Source organism: Myotis nattereri (assembly GCF_964212035.1).
Source record: "Myotis nattereri genome assembly, chromosome: 1".
Lineage (NCBI taxonomy): Eukaryota > Metazoa > Chordata > Mammalia > Chiroptera > Vespertilionidae > Myotis > Myotis nattereri.
Genome location: NC_138075.1, coordinates 199,221,726 through 199,242,886, shown reverse-complemented (window position 1 = coordinate 199,242,886; position 21,161 = coordinate 199,221,726). Strand labels below are relative to the sequence as shown.

Here is a 21,161-nt window from a genome sequence, read left to right as displayed (position 1 = left end):
ATGGGAGATGGAGAGTCGAGAGAGAAGGGAATGTGGTAGAGAAGCGCCCACTGCTGGAAGTGGAGCTGCGTGGGAGGCGTGGTCCGGTCCACTAACAAAGGACTCAGACTTCACTCCAAGCTGCTCATTGCGCCTTTTTCAGCTCAGGTAAGTCACTAACCTGGCTCTCCGTGGAAGGAGGAAGGGAGAGTGGAAGGGAAGGAAGGAAAGGAAGAGAAGTAAGGGAAGGAAGGGACACAGACACACAGTGGTACCAGATGCTCACACAGGAAGGGGGTTACCGTAAGACTGATGACTGTACCTCAAGGCATGCACGAGCCCTTCCAAGAGCCTGACCAGGGACCTAGCAAGTAAGAATTTATGACTGTCTTTTTTTTTTTTTTTTTTAAAGGACTCCTCAAATTTGAAATACTTCCAGTTTCACAACCCTGGACCCTCCCTAGCACCACTCTTGTGTTTATGAATGCAGGTGTGGTTGAAGGTGGAGGAAGCTGGAAGAGAGTGGGGTCCACATGGGCCACACGAAGGGAGGGGTGGTGATAAAAAAAAAAGGAAACATGACTATGAGAAAAGATGTCTGGTTCTATGAGAAAAGATGTGTTGTTCTTCAGCCTGAGAGCTTTCGTTGGCCTGCAGGAATGGGTCATTTCCTGCCCTATTCCTTCCAAGGCCAGTCCCGGACTGGCAGTGGGAAGTCTCCTCTGTTGACTTTGAAGGGGTTGTGCTCTAATGCCAATGAGTACTGAGAGCCCGTTTCTCCATGGTGGTCCCCAAAATGATGACACCCACAAGGAAGGTGGGGAGACTCTAATAAAACTCTTATGTACAATTTCCTCTTCCCCTTTAAGAACATTGTGTTTTATAATGGACATAATACATGTGTATAATGCATAAATAGATAACCATACATATAATAGGCATATGGATAAATTTCTTTATTAATATAGGTCTGTATCAAAAAAGTTGGGAGATTACTGCCCTGGGGAGAAGATATTCCTTTATTGCCTTAAAGTTCCCCTCTTAAAGCTTTTGGGTGACGAGGCCATCAAACACACTCACCTTGGTTAAACTTGGTTGAATGCTTTGAATCTTGCCTCCTTTACATTTCCCTTGCCTTCACAGTCAGTCAAAATAATTGCTTTATTTTTCTCTTTTCCAGCTACTAGCTCAGCATTTTGAGTTTGCCTAAGCTATATTCTTCAAAATTTACCTCAAGAATGTCTTTGTATCAATGGAGTGTGAATGGGGACTTAAGAGATATGGCAACCACCCCATAACAAAGAAACAGAATTTCCAGAGGATGAGGCCCAGAAATCAGGATTTTAAAAAGACTCCCAGGTGATTCTAATGTGCAGCCAAGGTTGAGAACCACTGGTATAGACCTTATTTAGTTCACAATTCAAACTGTTAATAGAAGAGTTATGAGATAACAGGGAAAATATGAACTGACCTCATATTTGATAATAAGGAACTATGCTTACTTATTTTTGGTGTGATATTAGTGTTCTGGTTATATTTCTTAAACAATCTTTATCCTTTACAGGTAAATACTGAAAAAATGGCAGGTGAAATATGATGCTTGAGATTTGCTTCAAAACAATTCAAGGAAGATATAGATGAAATAAGATATCCATGAATTGTTAATTATTAAAGATGGGTAATAAGGTGCATGGAGATTCATTATAGTCTTCTACTTTTGAATTGAGATTTTCATTATAAAAAGATAAAATAAAAAAGCAATCAGTGATATCTTAAAGAAATCCCCACTTTGCCTTTCATCTACCAACATTTCTTTTGGCATGTGACCGAAAGAAAGGCCAACACAATTTGCCAAGCACTGGAGTGGTATCTTGAAACTCCTGGGTTTTGCATTTTAGACCAGAAAGCAAACTGTCTGGGACTGAAGTTGCTTTACTGTCAGGTAAAAGAGTACTTGCTGATTCCAAAGGAGAAAAAAAATAAGATCATTAAATAGGACCACTATGCTCTTTGAACATCAAAGAATCATTACAAAGCTACATTGTGATGAGTTAAATATAAATGAATCAGGAACATGCGGCTTCAATTTCCTTCCAAATACACACATTTGTCGATTTAAGGGAAAATGCCCGATTAAACATGTGCTGCACGGCAATCCTTTGAAAGACGGGAAGAGAATCACTGAACCCGAATGGGCCCTGGCTTTGCTCCTGAGCCTGGACCTTTGGAATATGATTTTACCACCTCACCCCATTTCCTCTGCAAACTCTACCTCCTCCCTTCCAGGGCCTAATCCAAACTCTACTTCAAGTCCTCAAAACATATGACTAAAAAAATGTCCAGAGATCAGCAACATTTGTTTTCTTTTTAATTTTGATGAGAAAGAAACAAATTCTTCGAGACTCAACTTAGAAAGCACTTACTGGCAAATCCACAAACCCTGTCGGTTTAAACTTGGAAAGCAGGGATGAAAAAGGAAGGAGCCACGTACTCGACCTGACAAGCTCAGTGGAGGCCTGCATGGCCGGCCTTGCAAACTCAGAGACCAAAAGTAACCCCATAGGACGGTCTGACCATAATTCCTAAACTAAAAGCGAGTCACAGAGGGTAGTTACATCCTGGGCCTATGGTTTCCTTAACAAAGGTTAATCTTTGCCTTAGTTGAGTCTATTGTCTTTTTGCATCTAAGATAACATACCCTGGGAATCTCAGCGTGATCTTTTCCAGACCCCTTAGGGCACACCCACCCACCAGAGCAGGAGCCACAGAACCCCGCATTGTTATCTTGTTCCCCGAAGACCATCTCTATGCACCCACTAGTGGAAAAGAGTATGTGTTTCTCCATTTTATTTCTTACCCAATCTCAGAGATTTCCCCTCCTTGCTTTCTATCTTAATCTACTGCCAATGGATTTCCTGTAACCCTCCCTATGTCTCATCTTTTGATTCTAATCTATAAAATATGCTGCAAAACTGCCATTCTCCAGAGCATTTTCTCAATCTGTTGAATTTTGCTTCCCGGCAATGGTCATCTGTTTGGCTCAAATAAACTCATAAAAATTCTCTACAGGTTTGGACACTTCTTATGTCGGCAAAAGTAATGGGAGTAGTTAACACAGTGAAAATGAAGTGAGGAGGAAAACTGATGCGGAGGTAGCCCCACTGTCCTCTCACTCATCCCCCCTCCCTCCTCAGTCACGTGAGAAAGAATTCAACGGCAACAATCTGGACGTGCCTGTGTGGGTCTCCTATTAGCACAAAGCTGTTTAAAACGATGCTTCCCAGCTTAAGCAGTTTCTAGACCAGGAGTCCTCAAACTACGGCCCGCGGGCCACATGCAAATACAAATATTGTATTTGTTCCCGTTTTGTTTTTTTACTTCAAAATAAGATATGTGCAGTGTGCGTAGGAATTTGTTCATAGTTTTTTTTTAAAACTATAGTCCGGCCCTCCAACGGTCTGAGGGACAGTGAACTGGCCCCCTGTTTAAAAAGTTTGAGGACCCCTGTTTTAGACCAACACCTGGCCCAACTCTGCCTGAAGTCAGCAGGGGGAAAACCAAGTTTCTTAGGCTAGGCCTTGACCTAGGGGAGGGAAATGGAGCCGTCGGACCAGGGCCTAAAGAGTGAGCTATAAAAGTAAGGCAAGCAGTCCTCTCACTTGAAGTCCGGCACGCCCTGCGGTGTGAGGTGAGGTGAGGCGCTCTCTGACCTGGGGGCCCCAGAGTGAATGTTCCTGCTGTGTCATGACAGTGCAGTGTGTCAGAGGGGTGCTGTGCAGGTTGGTCTGAGAGAGTCCTGCCAGGGAGGTGGGTGTTTGGACTCGGGGGCCTAAGGCTGCGTCTTTGACTTCTGCGCCCCGCCCCCGCCCCCCCCCCTCCCCCGCCACTACCCAGGAAGGACCACACAGGGTTGCCTCCTATCTCCTGTGCTCTCAGCAGTTTCTCCAGGAGACCTTGTTCTTCCACAGGCCTAACTGATTCAAGTTGCAAAATCAGAGTCACTCATCTTCATTTTCCCAGCACAGAACTCCAGTGGGAATAAACCTTCCCCGATTAAAACTTCTCTCTCTACAGGGGTCGGGAACTAGTGTCATTTTTCTCTCCAGATACTGGCATGAATACTGCTCATGGTGATGACATTTACTGACCAAAACTATTTGCCTGTAAGCTAGAAAGACAGCCAGCATTTCCTGACTTTCTGAGAAGCCGCACAGCTATGGCAGCAGCACTGGCTTCAGGGGCCTGTCATCCTTCAGCGACCCTGCCTGGCTGTCTTGTTGATAACTGGGTCCCTAAAACAAAAGACAGGTATCTACTTTGAAAGGTAGGGCTCCCACTTACTATGCACCCACTCAAAACTCAGTCAGACTTTATGCTGTGGGCATAAACACAGTATCCACCAGAATATGACCCAAAAGTAAGAAATATTTCCAAGGGTGCCAGAGCTAGCAACCTCAAAGGTGGGGGAAAGAGGAAAAGCCTTTATGCCTTTTGAGAGTTGAGTGTGTTCCATAAAATGCAGTGCAACGCCCACCAAAATGTAAGGTTTTCTCCGGAATTCTTACTAAACAAAAGATTGAAAGAGCTCATTGGCCAGAGAAACCATCTCAGGTGCTTGAACACGGTGCCGCTTTCCCCCAGCACCTGAGAGGAGGCTGGCTTGCACATTATCCCCAAGAAAACAATCCCTTCCACAGAATCCCAACCAGGGTGCTCTTGACTGAAGCTTGCAACGTTTAGGAAGTGGCCAGGATATGAGGCAAATTCATTTCACTCAGTTCAACTTAAGTTTGAACGGTGCAGAGCCGGGTGTCCAGATGTTAACATTCCCAAGCTCTCCCCATAAGGACTGACCTGGTGGAGAGACAAGCAGGAAGGCTGCTGATGACACAGCAGAGGAGGCGCAGAGAGTGAGCGTGGCTGCTCCACAGGGGACCGCAGGGTGAGTGGCGGCCGAGCTGCTGCAGCTAAGGGTTCTTAAGCTGCAGTGCCCATGAGGATCACCTGGGATCACTTGTTAAGAATGAAGATGGGATGGGCCCTATAAAAATCACCTGGGGAACTTAAGAAGAGACATGGATGCTGCCACCAAAGTTTTTGTTTTGTTTTGATTTAGAGATCAAGCACCTACAAGTTAAAAACCAAATCCAGCTGATTGAACATTGACCTATAAACCAGGAGGTCAGGGTTTGATTCCAGGTCACATGCCTGGGTTGCAGGCTTGATCCCTGGTAGGGGATGTGCAGGAGGCAGTCAATCAATGATTCTCTCTCATCATTGATGTTTCTATTTTCTCTCCCTTTCCCTTCCTCTCTGAAATCTATATTCAAATCAATCTATATAATACTAGTGGCCCGGTGCATGAATTTGTGCACATTGAAAGGAAATTAATTAGAAAAAATATTTTAATATCACTATTCGCCCTTTATAATAGAAGTGTCAACCAAATTCAAGATCGACAATGACAGATGGAAACACATGCATGCAATTGGCCAGTGAGAGTGTTATATGTATTGCGCATGTGTGAGTCAACTTAGCCTTTTATAGATATAGAATAAACTTGCTTAATTAGAACTGCTTTCTGATTTAGCTAAATTTTTTCCAGCCCAGTGAAGCACCCCAACTTCTCTTTCAGGTAATTGTCAGCAACACAGCAGTAAATATCAACACAAAGCAGATTATTATTGTAGATCACGCAGGGAGAACAAAGGGTAAAATATTTAACTGCAGCAGTGTTTGACTATATTCTTCGCAGTAAGAAAACCTGAAATAATTTTCAAGGTCCACCATTTCTTACTTCTTTTCAGTTGGGTCAAGTTTCTAAGCTTTCTAAATCTCTGTTTAATGAAATGAAATCTCTGTTTCTGGTTAATGAAAAGAAAATAGGATTCCATTGAGTCTCCTATCTACCTACTCCAGTACTTCAGTGAGGATCAAATGAGATGAGGCACAGGAAAACGCTTCACAGACATTTGGTTAAAGCGTAGAATGTTTCTACTTGGGTGTTCCTGGGCTGAAGAAACTGCAAGGAAGCTAGTCGCTGGGGAGAGGAAGCTGAGCGTTGCTATGTGATGTCATTACCTGGACGGTCGGACATTTAGCACATTAGCCTTTTATATATAGAGATAAAATATATATTCAAAAAAATAAAAACCAAACCTGGCCCTCAGTTTTTATCTGGGTTCTCCTCAGAACCCAAGCTGCTCAAATGACTTCACCCAAAAGTTTTATCATATGTGCGGCTGTAAATAGGCCCAGAAAGATGAGAAGGCGATATCTGTGTTCATGCCCATAAGAGTGAAAACCTATTTACTGAATTTGCTTTGGGGTCCAGAAAGTTGAGGAAGCCTTTGAGGGTTTGTAGGGAAGATAGCACTGCCCTTTATCCCATGGCATGCTCTTTGCAGCTCCCGAGACCAGCCCCAGACTCCTGCTCCCTGACCCGTGGGTTGGACTGCACACCTAATATTCTTGTTTTTGGCTTGTCCTGTGGAAGTCACTCTTCTCTGGGTCATGGCAACAGGTGGCAATGGCATGTTTAGAGAAGGAGCTGCCTGGGGTTATACGCGCAAGGCCAAAGTTGGATTGGACGAGGTGTTTTTCTTTTATTCTGTGTTAAATTGAATTTGAATGTCTTAAGACACTATAAACAGGATGTCCCCAAAAATGTATACATTTTGAATATAACTATAAAGACAGTGCTTATTAAAATACATTTCCTTTTCATTTAACAGCTATCAGCTGTTCAAGCGTGTGTACATGTTTATACATGTTTTGGGACACTCTATATATACAGGCATGGACAAAAGTAGGTTTACAGTTATGAGTACTCAAAACACAGTTTATTCTTATATTATTGTTTATTTATGAATTATTGTATTATTTATTATTATTAACTATTTTGCCCACCCCTGTATCAACTATGTCCTCTGCAGTTGACCAGAGAGGCCACCACTTCCTTTTGTTTTATACTCAAATGATGCACATGTTTAAATAGTTCCTGCCTGGTTCCTGTAGAGCAGTGGTTCTCAACCTTCCTAATGCCGCGACCCTTTAATACAGTTCCTCATGTTGTGGTGACCCCCAACCATAAAATTATTTTCGTTGCTACTTCATAACTATAATTTTGCTACTGGTATGAATCATAATGTAAATATCTGATATGCAGGATGTATTTTCATTGTTACAAATTGAACATAATTAAAGCATAGTGATTAATCACAAAAACAATATGTAATTATATATGTGTTTTCCGATGGTCTTAGGCGATCCCTGTGAAAGGGTCGTTCGACCCCCAAAGGGGTCGCGACCCACAGGTTGAGAACTGCTGCTGTAGAGCAAGTGTGTCAAATTCGTGGCCCGAGGGCCGCATGCAGCCCACAACGAATATTTTTGTGGCCCCGCCAATATAATGGTAAGTAAGAAACATTTTAATAAAAATTTCATAACTTAATTTTTACAATATCCTGTTTTACATAATTATTAATAACTAACTACAATGTTTGCTAATGACTGATTACTATAATCGTGTTGCATTCATTTCCCTTACACGCAGGTGCACCATTTCTCTCCACTAATATGAGCAGCAAATATTTTAGCAGCCGATTGCCGTGTCATTAGTCTTGGACTGACATGTTTGGTGTGCACAACAGGAAATATTTTGCTTTTGGAGAACAAGAAAAATAGGTTTATTTGCATTATGCTTATTAAATGTGCAGTTATTCAGTGTCTGGTGAGTTAATGTTCAAGAAAAAATATCAATTTTTATTAAAACGTTCTATGATTTTGTTAATGGTTACTCATTTATTTCAGCCCTTTGTATTCAGCATGTCTCTATTGAAATAAACCTACGTTTCTATGAAAATTGAAGCTTTTGTGTGTGTTTTTTGCGGCCCCCATAAACTTAAACCTTTATTTGGCCCATGTTAGCCTTTGAGTTTGACATGCTTGCTGTAGGCATTTGAGTTTAATAACCCCCCCCCCCCACACACACACACACATGGCCACATGCTTAAAATGAATTAGCTCCAGATTTTCAGCTGGGTCTTGAGGGGACAGGACAGACCAAGAGAATCCCACTCAGATGACAGTGGCAGGAGGAAGGCAAGCTTCCCGGAGCCTCCCAGAGCCTCCACCCAGTCCCCTGCCTCCGAGATCCCAGCAGCCCACGATGGTGAGAGAGGGTCTCCATTTCAGGGCCCTGCAGCCCCCACCCAGTAGCCTTCTCCTGAGACTGCCAAACGGGCCAGCAGCCCCACTCACTGCTCTCCACTGCCATTGCCCAAAGCGTTGGTACCAACCCCAGCCACCTCCTCACAGCCTGTTTGCCTGGGCTATTTCCCTCGCCTGAAATGCTCTCTCTTTCCATCCCTGATTTTGCCTACTTCCTATTTACATCAAGATCCAGCTCAAACCCCCAACTTCTGTAGAAGCATTCCATGACTAATTTCACTGAAGTGGACCATCTCCACCTCTTCTCAACCTATTACCTACCCCCCCTTTTTTTTTTTTAAAGACTTTGTGTATATAACTTGTGTGTATACATTTTATCTCCTCAATTAGACTGTCAGCTCCTTGCGGGTGAGTACTGTGCCTAATTTCTTACTGCTGTGCACTTGCCACAGTACCTCAAATGCGTCCTTAATTCACCAGTTGAACTATCACTGTCACCAGTAGCATCAGGTAAAAACGCCACATGCTTCTCTCATAAAGCATCCCCAGCAAGTAGAAGCCTCCCAGAAAGTTCTATCAAATTAGTTCGGGAACAGTGTCCTGGTGATTTCCTGGCACCGTGCTTCCTGGGCCTCTTCACATTTTGGAAAGAACGGCCTGCTTGCGTCCACTCCACTATTCAACAGAAACACTGCCTTTGACCCACGAACCTGTAGAAGAGGCTATAAAACTGAAAGGACCTCATTGGACAGGCTCCTCAGTAGCACCTGCAGTGGGTCGAATGGTCACCCCCACTGAAAACTGAAAAAGATAGGTCTACCCACCCGGAACCTGTGATGTGATCTTATTTGGAAAAAAGGTCCTTACAATTAAGCTAAAGAGCTCAAGATGAGATCGTCCTGGATTATCCAGGTGGGCCTTAAACCCAATGACAAGTGTCCTCAGAAGAAGAGGAGGAGGCATAGACAGAACTGGAGAAGACATAGGTGATGAAGACACAGGAGAAGAAGGTGATGTGGAGGCAGAGATTGGAATTATGTGGCCACAAACGGAGGAGCGACCGGAACCACCAGAAAGTGAAGAGGCAGGGAAGGGACCCACCCTGGAGCCTTCATAGGAGCCCTATTGACATCTTAATTTCAAGCTTCTGGCCTCCTGAACTGTGAGGAAACAGATTTCTGTAGTTTTAGGCCGCCTACTGTGGGGTATTTTGTTACAGCAGCCAAAAAGGACGTAGGTGGGGAAGGGGCAATGGGTTGGGGGAGGGGAGGCTTTGGCCCTAGCTGTCAGAGACACCAACTTCAGCATTCAGCAAGAGAGAGGAAGGGGACTTTCACAGCCCCAGTTAGTTCTGCCATTGTCTATTTTTCTGGAAAAGCTTCCACGAGGTCCTTATTTCCCCAGAGGTGCTCACTATTCAGGCTTCCGCCAGGTACTTTCTCTTTGAACCTTCTTATCTAAGGTGGAGCGGAGTTACATTCCCATGAGGAAGGACCAGATAATCCTGAAATGGAGAGCCCTCAGAATGGATGGCCTTTCTCCAAGGTCCTAGGTCATTTGCTCCTTCCTCCACTTAGCAAGCGTTTATTGAGCATCTACTGTGCTAAACAAATTGGCGAGTGTGGCTAATTACAAAAGAGGCCTGGTGATCACCACAGATTCAGGGGGATGGAGGCATCTCTATCTAAATATAATCAGCCCTGCTTTTCTAGCCTGGGTTCTAGGAACCCTTGTCAGAGTCCCTCTATTCATTTGCCCACTGACTCTAATTTACACATAAGCCAACCCTTCCTATTTTTTACCAGTCTGATTAGTAAGAAATACATTTTTGCAAATGCTCCAAACACAGAGGCACACCCGGCAGCACTTTTTATATGATTGCTAGAAGCTGTTCACATCCTTCTGCAGCCCTCTTTCCAAGCTTATTAAGAGGAGGAGCCAGAAAAATATCATTGTAGAGGTTGGGGATATGAGTCACTTCCTCTTATAAAACAGACCTGGGCCATAGAAGAATGTCTTCCTTCCTTAGAGACACATAGTGAAGAATTTAGAGGTGAAATGTTATGATGATTGCAAAGTACTCCAAACCACTTCAGTAAAGAATAAATAAATGAGGTAAAGGTGGCAACATGTTAATCATTAAATCTAGGTGAGAGGAATATGGGTGCTCCCTACAGAGTTCTTTCTGCTTTCCCATATGTTTAAAGATTACCCCAAATAAAAACAGAATGGATAAGTATTTTCTACATATAGGGCTACCTTTCCCCTGTGCTGACACTATGTGTGTCTCGGGTATGGAGACCAACAGTCTCAGAAAGGGATGCTATCTGTTTCAATGAGAAGTGCCCGAGAGAGGCTGCAGATCTGTGCGTGCAAGCTCTGCTCTTAGGTTCTATTTATGGAAGGAACAGAAGACACATCTATTGAGAGAAAGCGGAGTACAAAAGAGAGCAGCGTTGGCATAGAAGCAGGAAAGAAATGCCTCGTTGGGAAAGCACCGCATCAGAAAGACGTGTTTTTCTGTGAAGTCACGGACAGCTGAGCATTGCTTTACCCGGCTGGCAGGGCGATTTGTCCAAGTGCATCCAGTGCATGTGGAATTTATTCCTCTAAACAAACATACCAGCCGGGAACTGACTCAGGTCCCATCCCCAACATCCCCGACACACCAACCCAGGCAGGCACAGTTACCGGGGGACTCACAGTTCTGAGTACAGGAAGTGCAGGTTGCCCACATTGTCAATGTAGTTGGCAGGGCTGAGCCAAGGCAGGACCAGCAACAGAAGCGCCTTCATTTTCCGAGCAGTGTGCTGCTTTCTTCCTGGCCACCTTCTCTGGCAGCTGCCGGGGCCTGGCCCAGCCCAGCCCCTTTACACAAACCTTGCCATGTCCTCACAATCAGTAGACCATAAGGAGTCTTAGAGCCCTTCAATCGAGCCCCGCTGATAAATAAATCCTGGGCCTGTAAGAGGATTGCACCTTCTGATTCTCAGACAGGGAAATAGGAGAACGGAGGGTCCCACCATGGTTGGCGAGAGGGCTTAGGCTGAGAGTGAGCAGGCTGGTGCCCGGGAAAGGGACCTGCCCCTCCTGCAGGATGCCGACTGGCTCTTGAGGAGCAGCTGGTACATTTACATCACTGGCCGGGAGCAGATGGGCTGGAAGCTGAACTGTGCTGGGAGCGGGCAGGAGCATGGCAACCAAGGCTGCCCTCCAGCTTGCAGAGGAAGACACGGAGGAGTCAGCAGCTGGGGAACACGGGCTGGAGACCTGAGCTCACAGTCAGCCTGCAGATACTGCGACACAGAGGGACCATATGCGAACCGACTCCGCCTCTAAATGTATGTTTAGAACATGCATTGAAGGTGTGTTACCGCCTACTGCCCTGACTGCCCTGACAGACATGAGAGAAGGGGCGGCTTCCTTGCTAATTTTTGAAAATTATTCTCTTTGAGGAAAACAAAGAGCCTTGATAGATAGGAAGTTCTGTCCAAACAATGTTCAGGCTGCTGTTCTGTGAGGAAGACGGCCCTCCGTCCCTCCCTCTCTGCTGAGTGATTATAAGCTCTGGCATTAGCTGTAGGACCCAGGCACTTCAGTTAAGCCCCCGAGGCTCAGTCATCTCAGCTTTGAAATGGAACTAATAATGCCTCACTTGCTTGGTCCAGCTTGGGCCACATCATTTCTTCTAGCTTTCAGATCTGTGTTTCCAGACTATTCTATCAACTCGGCAGTAGGACATCTAAGCCGGCCTACGCTCCAGAATGCCACAGAAGCCCCGGGAGTCCTCTCCTTCTCCATATTCAAGAAGATCAAAATCCATTTTGCCAACTCCGGGCCTGAATCTTAATAGAAATGGCTTAAAGAGAAAATTTCATTAATAACAACCAAGCAATCACAGCAAACTCTGCTTGCTGGGAGGACCAGAGAAAAATCTACAGGATGAGACCAACTGCAATAAACTGTGTAGGAAGTAGGAATTTGGCATTAGCGATCTGCATTTTCCTGAGGCAGGCCTAAAATAGATCAAATACAGTAGACTCTTAGAATGTGCAGATTTAATTTCTACAGTTTAAATCCAAGGTAAGCAGCCTTGATAAAGCATGACATGAATGAATGTTGTTGAGGCCCTAATTTGAATTCCATTTCCTTTAAGTCTGGTATGCGAGAGTGAGTCAGAGCTGGTGAAGAGCAGCAAAAAGGAAGTAAGGTTTGGTATTTAGATGCTGGAGCCAAACAGGCTTGAGTTTGAACCTGAACTCCACCACATACTAGCTGTGTGACCCTGAACATGTTGTTTAACCTCTCTGAACCTCCATTTCCTCCTCAGTGAAAGAAAGACAACAATAATAGGGCTTCCTCATAGTATTGTTATGAAGGTAGAATGAGATAGTGCCTATGAAGAACAAAGGGCTCAATGAGTGTTAGCTATTGTTATAAATATTGTTAATAATAATTACTAATGATAGTGAATGAGCTGAGCTGGCAGCTCAGCACCTATTTCCAAAAGACTTTGTTATTCTCATCTGTCCTTTCTTTCCTCCTGTACATGAAGAACATGACATGTTACAGTGTTTTCCTGACTGTGGAGTTTCACAGTGTCCTGAGACATGCTCTACTGTATAGCTCAGAACATGTATATAAGAAAGCGTGTGGGTTTCAGAGGATACTGGATTGCATTTTTGATCAACTTGGACATGTCAGGTTGCCTCTCAAAGTCTCTGTGAAAAAAATAAGAATGCTTGTCCTTTCACTCTTTGCATTTCAAGAGGATAAAATTCATTAATGGATATGAATGCAATATAAAAGTGAAGGTATTGGTTTTTGTTGTTCTTAACGTCACTGTAGCAAAAACTGCCATTTGCCTATCCAATATCTATTCTCTTCTTCCTTTTAACAGAACCCAAGTTTTGTTCATGGTGACAATGCACTTAGCCTCTCTCACAGATGGGTAGCCATGTAATACAATATTGGCCAATGAGGTATAAGCAGAAATTAATTACTGGGTGAAGCATCTAAGAATGCTCTTTACGGAATGGAGTCTCAGTCTGCACGTTGTATTTTGCCCTTCCTGTTTTGTTCTTCCTGCCTGGTTCTTCCTACCTGGAACTTGGATGTGATGCTGGAGTCTGAGCAGCCATACTGAGAACATGAGGTAACAAACTCAAGAATGAAAGCTAATCTGAAAAGCAGCAGGATACTAGATTTCTGGTGGCACCATGCCAACATCATAGACTTCCTACCCCAAGAATTTGTGTTAGGTCAGAAAAAGAAAACTTTTAATAGTTAAACCAATATAACTTGAATTTTCATTACCTGCCATCAGATGTAATCCTAACTAAAACAATCCCTTGGGAATAAAAATTCCACCTTTAAATGGTCATGAATTTCTCTGTGGCTTACTTGTCAGTAAATAGTTCTAACCCTAATCCTTGACTGTCTACATCCTATTTATCCTTTAAATGTCATCTCAGGTATCACCTACCATCTCCTATTTTTTGGTCTCTTTTATCTTCATTAAATAGGGAACTCCTTGAAGAAGGAGTTCTACTGATCATGTTCTTCATCATATCCTCACCATAGTACCTAGAACGCAGTAGAAAATAAATATTTGTAGAACCAAAAAGAATTTGGCTCAAAGAGTCAATTTTTTGGACTAGCTTTCTTGATCAGAGACAAGTTAACAAAACAGGACTTCAAACTTATAAGAGCCATGACAGGCATTAAGCATTATATAGATGGATAATAAATGACCAGGAAAAAAGAAAAAAAATGGTAAGGAAGATTTCTGGGAATGAGTACCCAAGAGAATGTTATTTCTTTAAAGAATTGCTTGGAGCACTGTCTGATAGAGATTCAATGGTTTTGTCAAAGGTAATGCAGAAACATTGCCTCATTTCTTCCATGCCCAGGAAAGTCAAATTAGTGGCTCTTGGCTAGGTAAGGCCAGGAAAACTTTGGGTTCAGGGCAGAAAAGTTACATGAAGGATAAATGTCAAGGTTATAGGGAGATGTTGAGCCAGGCAGTAATGACGAACCAGACTTGTAACTTACCTACCTCCCCTAGGGTAACACTCCCCAGACCTCAGTCCAGCAGTAAAATCTTCCCTTCACTGTACATAGCTAGCTGAGCTTGTGTGGGACTGAACGCACTCCAGAAAAGGGCCTCTGATAGAAGTAAAGGTCAAGAGAGGTTCCAGGGTAGGTCTTTGGAGAAGAAACTTCCAGGACACTGGGTGCAAAGTCAATCAACAAAATAACACCAGAGAGCCTTCAGTTAGCTGTGCCAATTGTATCGGATTTTCATTCAGGGCTGAATTCAAAACAGTGAACAAAGATCTCTTTATTCATGCTAGTAAATACTTAAGAAGGGACAGCTTTATTATCGCTCATTTCTATTATCCTATTTAATAAAAGCCTAATATGCAAATTGTCCCCTTGGGATGTCTTTCGGTTGGGAGTTCGACAGGGAGATTGGGAGTTCGACTGCTTGCTATGATGTACGCGGAACATGGTGGGCGTTGGTGGCGTGGCACTGGCAGTGGGCGACAGTGGAGGTGCTGCAGGCCCAGATGGACCTCGATGAGAGAGGGATGATGGAGCAAGTGAGTGGGTGGCACCAGGCCAAGGCAGGTGTGAGTGGGGCCCGATTGCCATACAGATAAGGACCAGCATTGGTAGCAGAGGGTGGGGCTGCCACCTGGCTTCCAGGCTCTGAGGGAGCTGGGCAGGAGGCCCCAGCTCTGACCAATCACCCTGTAGGTGGGATGGTGGAGCAGGTGAGGGGGCAGCACCAGGCCATAGCGTGGTGCCAGGTGGGGCTGTGGGGCTGCAGGGCTGTGAGGCTGGGGGCGTGAGTTGGGGCCCAATCCCCACAGGCCACTTCGAGGGACCCCACACATGCACAAATTTGTGCACCAGGCCTCTAGTCTTCCATAAGAGAGAAACTAAAGGGCAAAGTGACTTGTCCTATGAAACAATTCAGTGTGGATATGCGTTCAACTTCTCTCTTTTACCTTTAAAATGTCATTTCCTCAGAGGCAGATATCATGGCTCATATAGATTTTTCTTTCTTCTTTCAGGGCCTGGCCTATTATGGATCTTAATAAATATTACAGACGCAGATGATGATATTACAGAATAAAGATGTAGTCTTGAGCCTAAGATCACTCCCACTCAGAATCAAGGAAGTGAAAGCTTTGCCTCCTCCATACACCCCCTGATGGTCTGGGCCAAGAGGGATGCATTGAACTGGCCCTCTGTGGCGCCCTGGCTATGTCTGCTGGCAATGCCCCTTGGTCAGGAAGGCTGCCATTTGATTTGACAAGTCCATCAGCCTCGTGGGAATTCTTTGCAGAAGATCCATGTGAGGGTGTCTGCAAGCATCAAAGAGGGCAGAAGCCAACAGAATTAGCCAGAGGATTTCAAACATTAGTTTACACGCCCAGATTCACTCCCATAGAAGAGCTCTCTAGTCTGAAGTCAAAAACAGTGGTCCAAGGAGTTGCTGGCCCAGCCAGTCATGCACACCCACAGTCCATCCTAAATGTTTGCCTTAAGGGTTTATATTCAACGAAGGATCTGGAGTGCTTAGATAACAATGTTTAGAAATGACACAAATTCTGGGGAGGACAGGCAGCATTTGTTTACAGATGAGATGCCATCTGCCTGCATCCCTGACTCAAGTGGACTGCTATTATTAGCACGATCCTATGGACAGCCCATAAACCGAGACCTTGGCTGACGGGGAAAACATTTCTCTCTACCTGATGGTCCTTTCTAGAGAATGAAAACATTGCTGATGTGGTTATTTCTGCCGGATCTTGTAATTAAGGAGCCAATTCTCGTTTTACAGGTAGATACACCTAAGTACGGAGTTTCCCATGATGCTCAGGACTGTGCTCTCCTGGACACACTGGGAGGGAGTGTGTGGGCTCCACTGAGTCGCACAGTGGTTTTCAACCAGAATTAATGCTGAGTTCTCCATAGTAGGTAGATTCTGCCTGCAAAGTTTACATTCCTATAGTGCCAGAGGCCAAAGAACATTTTTTTAAACTCATTACATCTAAATCCTAAAACCAAGATGCAAAATTGATAAACAAAGCAATCTTCTAGTGCAAACCTATGACAACACCCCCCTGCAGGCAGCCACCAACCTGGAGGCCTCACACAGAAACGTAAGGAAACACTTGCCTCTCAGTTTTCCCAGTCCGAGGATAACTATTTAATCTTAATGTCCCTTCTCAGGGGAGGAAGAGGCTGTCTACTGGCTCAGGCCCAGGCCCAGTCCTAAGGCCCAAGAGAGCTCTGGACTCAGGTTCTGGATTAGCTCCAAGTTCTTCATCCTTGCCAACAAAATGCCCAGGGGCTGGGAGGAGAGGAAGTGTATATTAAGCATTTGATGACTAACATGCACCATATTTTTGGAAATGTTGGTTTCAACCTACTTAGGAAGCTGAAGTGTGGAGAGGATCCAGAGCGCGTGCTGAGGCACCGCGCCTCCTCCCGTGGGAGTGTTCCCTCCAGAGAGCTGCTGATGGGCACCTGTGAAGGGCTCCAAGGCCACAGCTCTTAGAGGTGATTTTAATTAGTTTTGCATTTTTCCCCCCCTCACTCTTGTTTTCCAATGTGCATGCCGTTCTCAGCTGAGGGTTCCTCAAGCCTTTATCCCAGGGTTCCTTGAGGTGTGTGGGCCACACAACCTGCATGGGCGGTGAATGAAATTCCCACTTGGGACAGCTAGGTGGGCTTGTGGCATCTCCCTCCTGGAAACCCCACAAGTCCTCAACATCCTCTTCCCAGCCCTTCCCCTGCCCCACTTCTGCTCTGGCCTTGCCCTTAGGTCCATGTGCCATCTTATCTCGATTTTTTAAAAAGACTATTCTGGGCCCCAAATCAGCTCTAGGTGAGGGGGTGTGGGGGACCTGTTGGGTTTTCACTTTCTCTCCAGAGAGCACCTCCATGTATTTCCTTCTCTCTCTTTTTTCCCCTTTTCCTGAAAAACTCCTGCGGTGGGCAGAATAATGAGCACCCCAAGATGTCCAACTGCTAATCCTCAGAACCTGTGAATCTGCAATCTTACAGGGCCAAAGGGATTTGCAGGGGTGGCTAAGGTAAGGCCCTTGAGATGAGGAGAGGTGGATGTAATGCGTGCCCTCATGAGAGGGAGGCAGGAGGGCCAGAGTCACAGAAGGAAATGCGATGAGAGAGAGAAAGAAAGGGAGAGAGAGAGAGAGAGAGAGAGAGAGAGAGAGAGAGAGAGATTCTATGCTGCTGGCCCTGAAGATAGAGAAAGGGGCCACAAGCCAAGGAAGGAAGATGGCCTCCAGAACCTGGAAAAGGCAGGTCAAGCAATTCTCCCCGTACAGCCAAAACAAACCAGCCCTCTCAACACCTTGAGACCCAGGTTGGACCTAGAACCCTCAGAACTGTAAGATAACACATTTTTGTGCTTTAAAGCCATTAAGTTTGTGATCAATTGTTACAGCAATAAATGGAAATCCAAACACAAATGTATAAATTGCAACAACCCAGGAACATAGGAATACCAGGGCCTTCTCAGCTCCAGTCTTGGCCCCGGTTCTGTACCAGCATCTGCAGCTCCTACCTCACCTTTGGCCCCAGGCCTGCTTCCCTCCAGCCAATACCTCCCCTACCTAGGTAAAACTTTTAGCAAAGGTCACAGATAGATTCCCTATCTCCTCCTCCAGCCATACCTCCTTCCAGTCAATCAGAGAAGAGGAGAATCCTAGCTTAAATACCAACAGTAACAGAGGGTCAGAGGCAACCCAGGCACCGGAGTTTGATGCATTTGGTTCTCCATTGTGGGGAGAAAAACGAGTTCACTGACATAACTGGTATGGAACCATGTGGGAAGCATTACACCCAGGCCATTGCTTTGGAGGCAAACTTCATGTTAGAGAATCAGCATGTCCCCAAAGACAAAGACAGATTCATGTCCTAAGGAATGTGACCTTTAGAAAAAATATCTGCACCTGCTTCTGGTCATGACAGAAACCAAGATAAACACTGGCTTCCAAATTTCCTCTTACAAAAGAATTGTGGCTTACTGTCTACACTTTGCTAAACACCTTAACTGTCCTAAGAGAGGACCTCATGTGGAACAAGGCCCAGGGCCACCCTGAGGAATGCCCAGAACATGAGAATGCAGGTGGACAAAATCAGAGGCGGGCAGGTGGCGCAGGGGACAGAGCCCACCAGCAGGGCCGGCCACACCATCGGCCTGCTGCCAGTGTGTGCACCTTGGCTGAAAAGTTCATAGGACAATTCGCTTAAAGGACAAAAGTTCTCTAAATTTCTCATTTTCATCCTTAGTTGAAAATATCTTACATCTCTTCAAAGAACAGCCGAGCTTTGCCAATTCCCGTACAGAGGAAGTTCTAATAATTGTGGGTCACGTTAGGAGACTCTTTTTTTTCTTACAGGAAAAGACAAGCAATGCCCACCTGGAAATCTTACTGGGGACCGTGAACCTCAGAGAAAGCTGCTCCCAGATCTTTCCGGTACCTTTCACATTTCAAAATGCACGTATATGAAGGTAACCAGCCACAAGAAGGCAAACCCCGAATGATCCCTCTTTTCTAGTTTCCTAGAATAGTCAAGTTCACAGAGACAGAAAGTCGAATCACGATACCAATTCTGGAGGGAAGGGAGAGGGGGTGTTTGTTGAATGGGAACAAAGTTTCAGTTCTGGAAGATGACAAATGTTCTGAGGATGGGTGACGGTGAGGGATGATGCACAACAATGTGAATGCACTGAACTGTACACTTAAAAATCATTAAAATGATAACTTACATCTTATGTCTATTTTACCACCAAAAAAAAAGAAAAAGAAAAGCCCTGTAAGCACATACATAACATAACTCGACCATGTGCCATTTCCTTACACTGAACCCTGACCATAACACCTAACATGTTACTTATTTTGAATGAGTCCTCTGATTGGTTGCAAAAAAGAAGACAAACAAAGCTTCGCACAGAGCGACCAGGGCCTGGGAGACAGCCCCGCCCTCAGGAACAGGTGAGTCCCAGCTGCCCCTGGAGGGCGGGGCTGCTCAGGATCTGCGGGGAAGAGGCCCTACCTGGTTTGGAAGTGATGCTCCAGGTCACAGCGCTGCAGCACCTCGGCGCAGTGCTCGGCGAACGGGCAGGTCACCGTGAGCTTGTTGAGGAGCTTGTGGACCAGGATGCTGGACTTCTTGCAGTGCTGGAGGACCAGGGGCTGGCGGTCCAGGGGGCAGAAGTCCTTACTCACCAGGAAGTTGGTGAGGCAGACAGTGCAGTAGGTGTGTCCACAGGGAGTGTCCAGAGGGTCCAGCAAGGCTTGCAGGCAGATGTGGCATATGAGGTCGTCGTCCACATCTTCTGTGTAGGTGTAGAAGTGGTTTTCCTCGGGGGAGTGGGCTTGGCCACACACCACACACAGGGGCTCAGGGCTGGGATCCGGGTCATCGGCAGGGTCTGACTGGCTCATGGTTGACTGGGGGGACAGGATGACAGGAAACCAATCCAGCAAAACGATATTTCCTCGGGAGCCAATCAAGATCTTCTAGGAGCCATCCACAAACCTAAAAGAGAGCAAGAGGACATCTTTGTTTTCACAGCAAACGGAAGACCCTGTGTTACAGACATGAGACAATGCTGCCTGTAGACAGGGACCCGGTCTCTGATGCAGAAGGCCAGTGTTGAGTGACAGGACCGGGGGGAAACCACTTTGCCTCATTATGCCTCAGTTTAACCATCTTTCCAGAGGGAATAATGCTTACCTTTAACCTTCTCATGGTGGTGTGGTAAAAATCATTTGGGTACTATCTGAGAAATGCCTAGAAGAGGCATTACTGCATGGTATGTAGAAAGTGCTCAATAAATATTTGTTAGGATTCTTGTATGTATTGCTATCGAATTCATTTTGTCTACAGTCTAGCTCAGTTGACCTAGAAACTGAAATCTATCACTCCTACAAGGGATCTTTTGGCCTTGTTCTAATAGTACTCTTTTATTCATACACACACACACACACACACACACACACACATATGTGTGTGTGTGTGTGTGTATATATATATGTATATATATATATATATATATATATATATATATATATATATATATTTCAAAGCAATAGAATACTATCATGTTATGTATTTTCCTTTGGTATAGGAATCCAAAATAATGGAGTTTATCAACGTACCTATTAAAATCTATGAAGTCTCTTGGAAAATCAGTCAATAAATATTTATTTTTTATTTTTAGTTATTGATTTTAGAGATTGAGAGAGGAAGGGGAGAGAGAGAGAGAGAGAGAGAGAGAGAGAGAGAGAGAGAGAGAGGGAAGCATTGATTTGTTGTTCCACTTATTTATGCATTCATGGGTTGATTCTTGTATGTCCCTGACAGGGGATGGAACCTACAACCGTGGCATATCAGGACGATACTCTAACCAAGGGGACTACCCAGCCAGGGCAATCAATAATATTTCTGGCACCAGCTCTGACCTAGGGAGTGAGTTGGGTATAGAGACCTTGCAGAGGTCTTTAAAGGCTATGCCCCTGCTCTCATGGAGTCTCCAGTCCAGGGGAGTGGACATGAGCACAGCTTGTTAGCAGCCCAGGTAAGCAGTGCAAACAGAGGTATGTGCCTGAGAATCTGGGTCAGCTCTCAAGACGATTAGGAATCCCAAACCCACACTGTCCCCCAACTCAACTTTGTTCTTTTCTGAAAGTAAATGAAAAAACTGAAAGCATTTCACAAGAACAGCAAGACACACGAATAACCCAACAGGAAATTAGCCACATTTGGAAATAGCATGCAGTCATAAATTGTGCTATATCTTTTTTCTTATCCAAATAAAGTCCAAGGCTGTTTGTACAAACATCGCCTTATCTCAAAAAGAAAATACTGACTTCAAACTTCCATTGGGTCAGCTTCGTGTTTATGTTTCTGTGCTGTGCTAATATGCCAGGAAGAACACTCTAGTTAGGTTGAAGTAA

At 44.8% G+C, this 21,161-nt stretch overlaps 1 protein-coding gene and 1 long non-coding RNA gene across 2 annotated transcripts in view; one reads left to right on the top strand and one right to left on the bottom strand.

Annotated features, from left to right (window-relative positions):
• LNX1 (ligand of numb-protein X 1) overlaps positions 1 to 11,239 on the bottom strand; it is an 87,845-nt gene extending 76,606 nt beyond the window's left edge. The window contains exon 1 of the mRNA XM_081088639.1: positions 10,855 to 11,239. Within this exon, the coding sequence (XP_080944765.1) occupies positions 10,855 to 10,946 (92 nt within the window). The 5' untranslated portion in view covers positions 10,947 to 11,239. The remainder of the gene's footprint in view (positions 1 to 10,854) is intronic.
• A 5,361-nt stretch (positions 11,240 to 16,600) lies between these two features.
• LOC308517545 lies at positions 16,601 to 18,989 on the top strand. Its single transcript, XR_013995851.1, has 3 exons — positions 16,601 to 16,728; positions 17,171 to 17,264; positions 18,597 to 18,989. It is a non-coding gene; the product is annotated as an uncharacterized lncRNA (long non-coding RNA).
• The last annotated feature ends 2,172 nt before the right edge of the window (positions 18,990 to 21,161 follow it).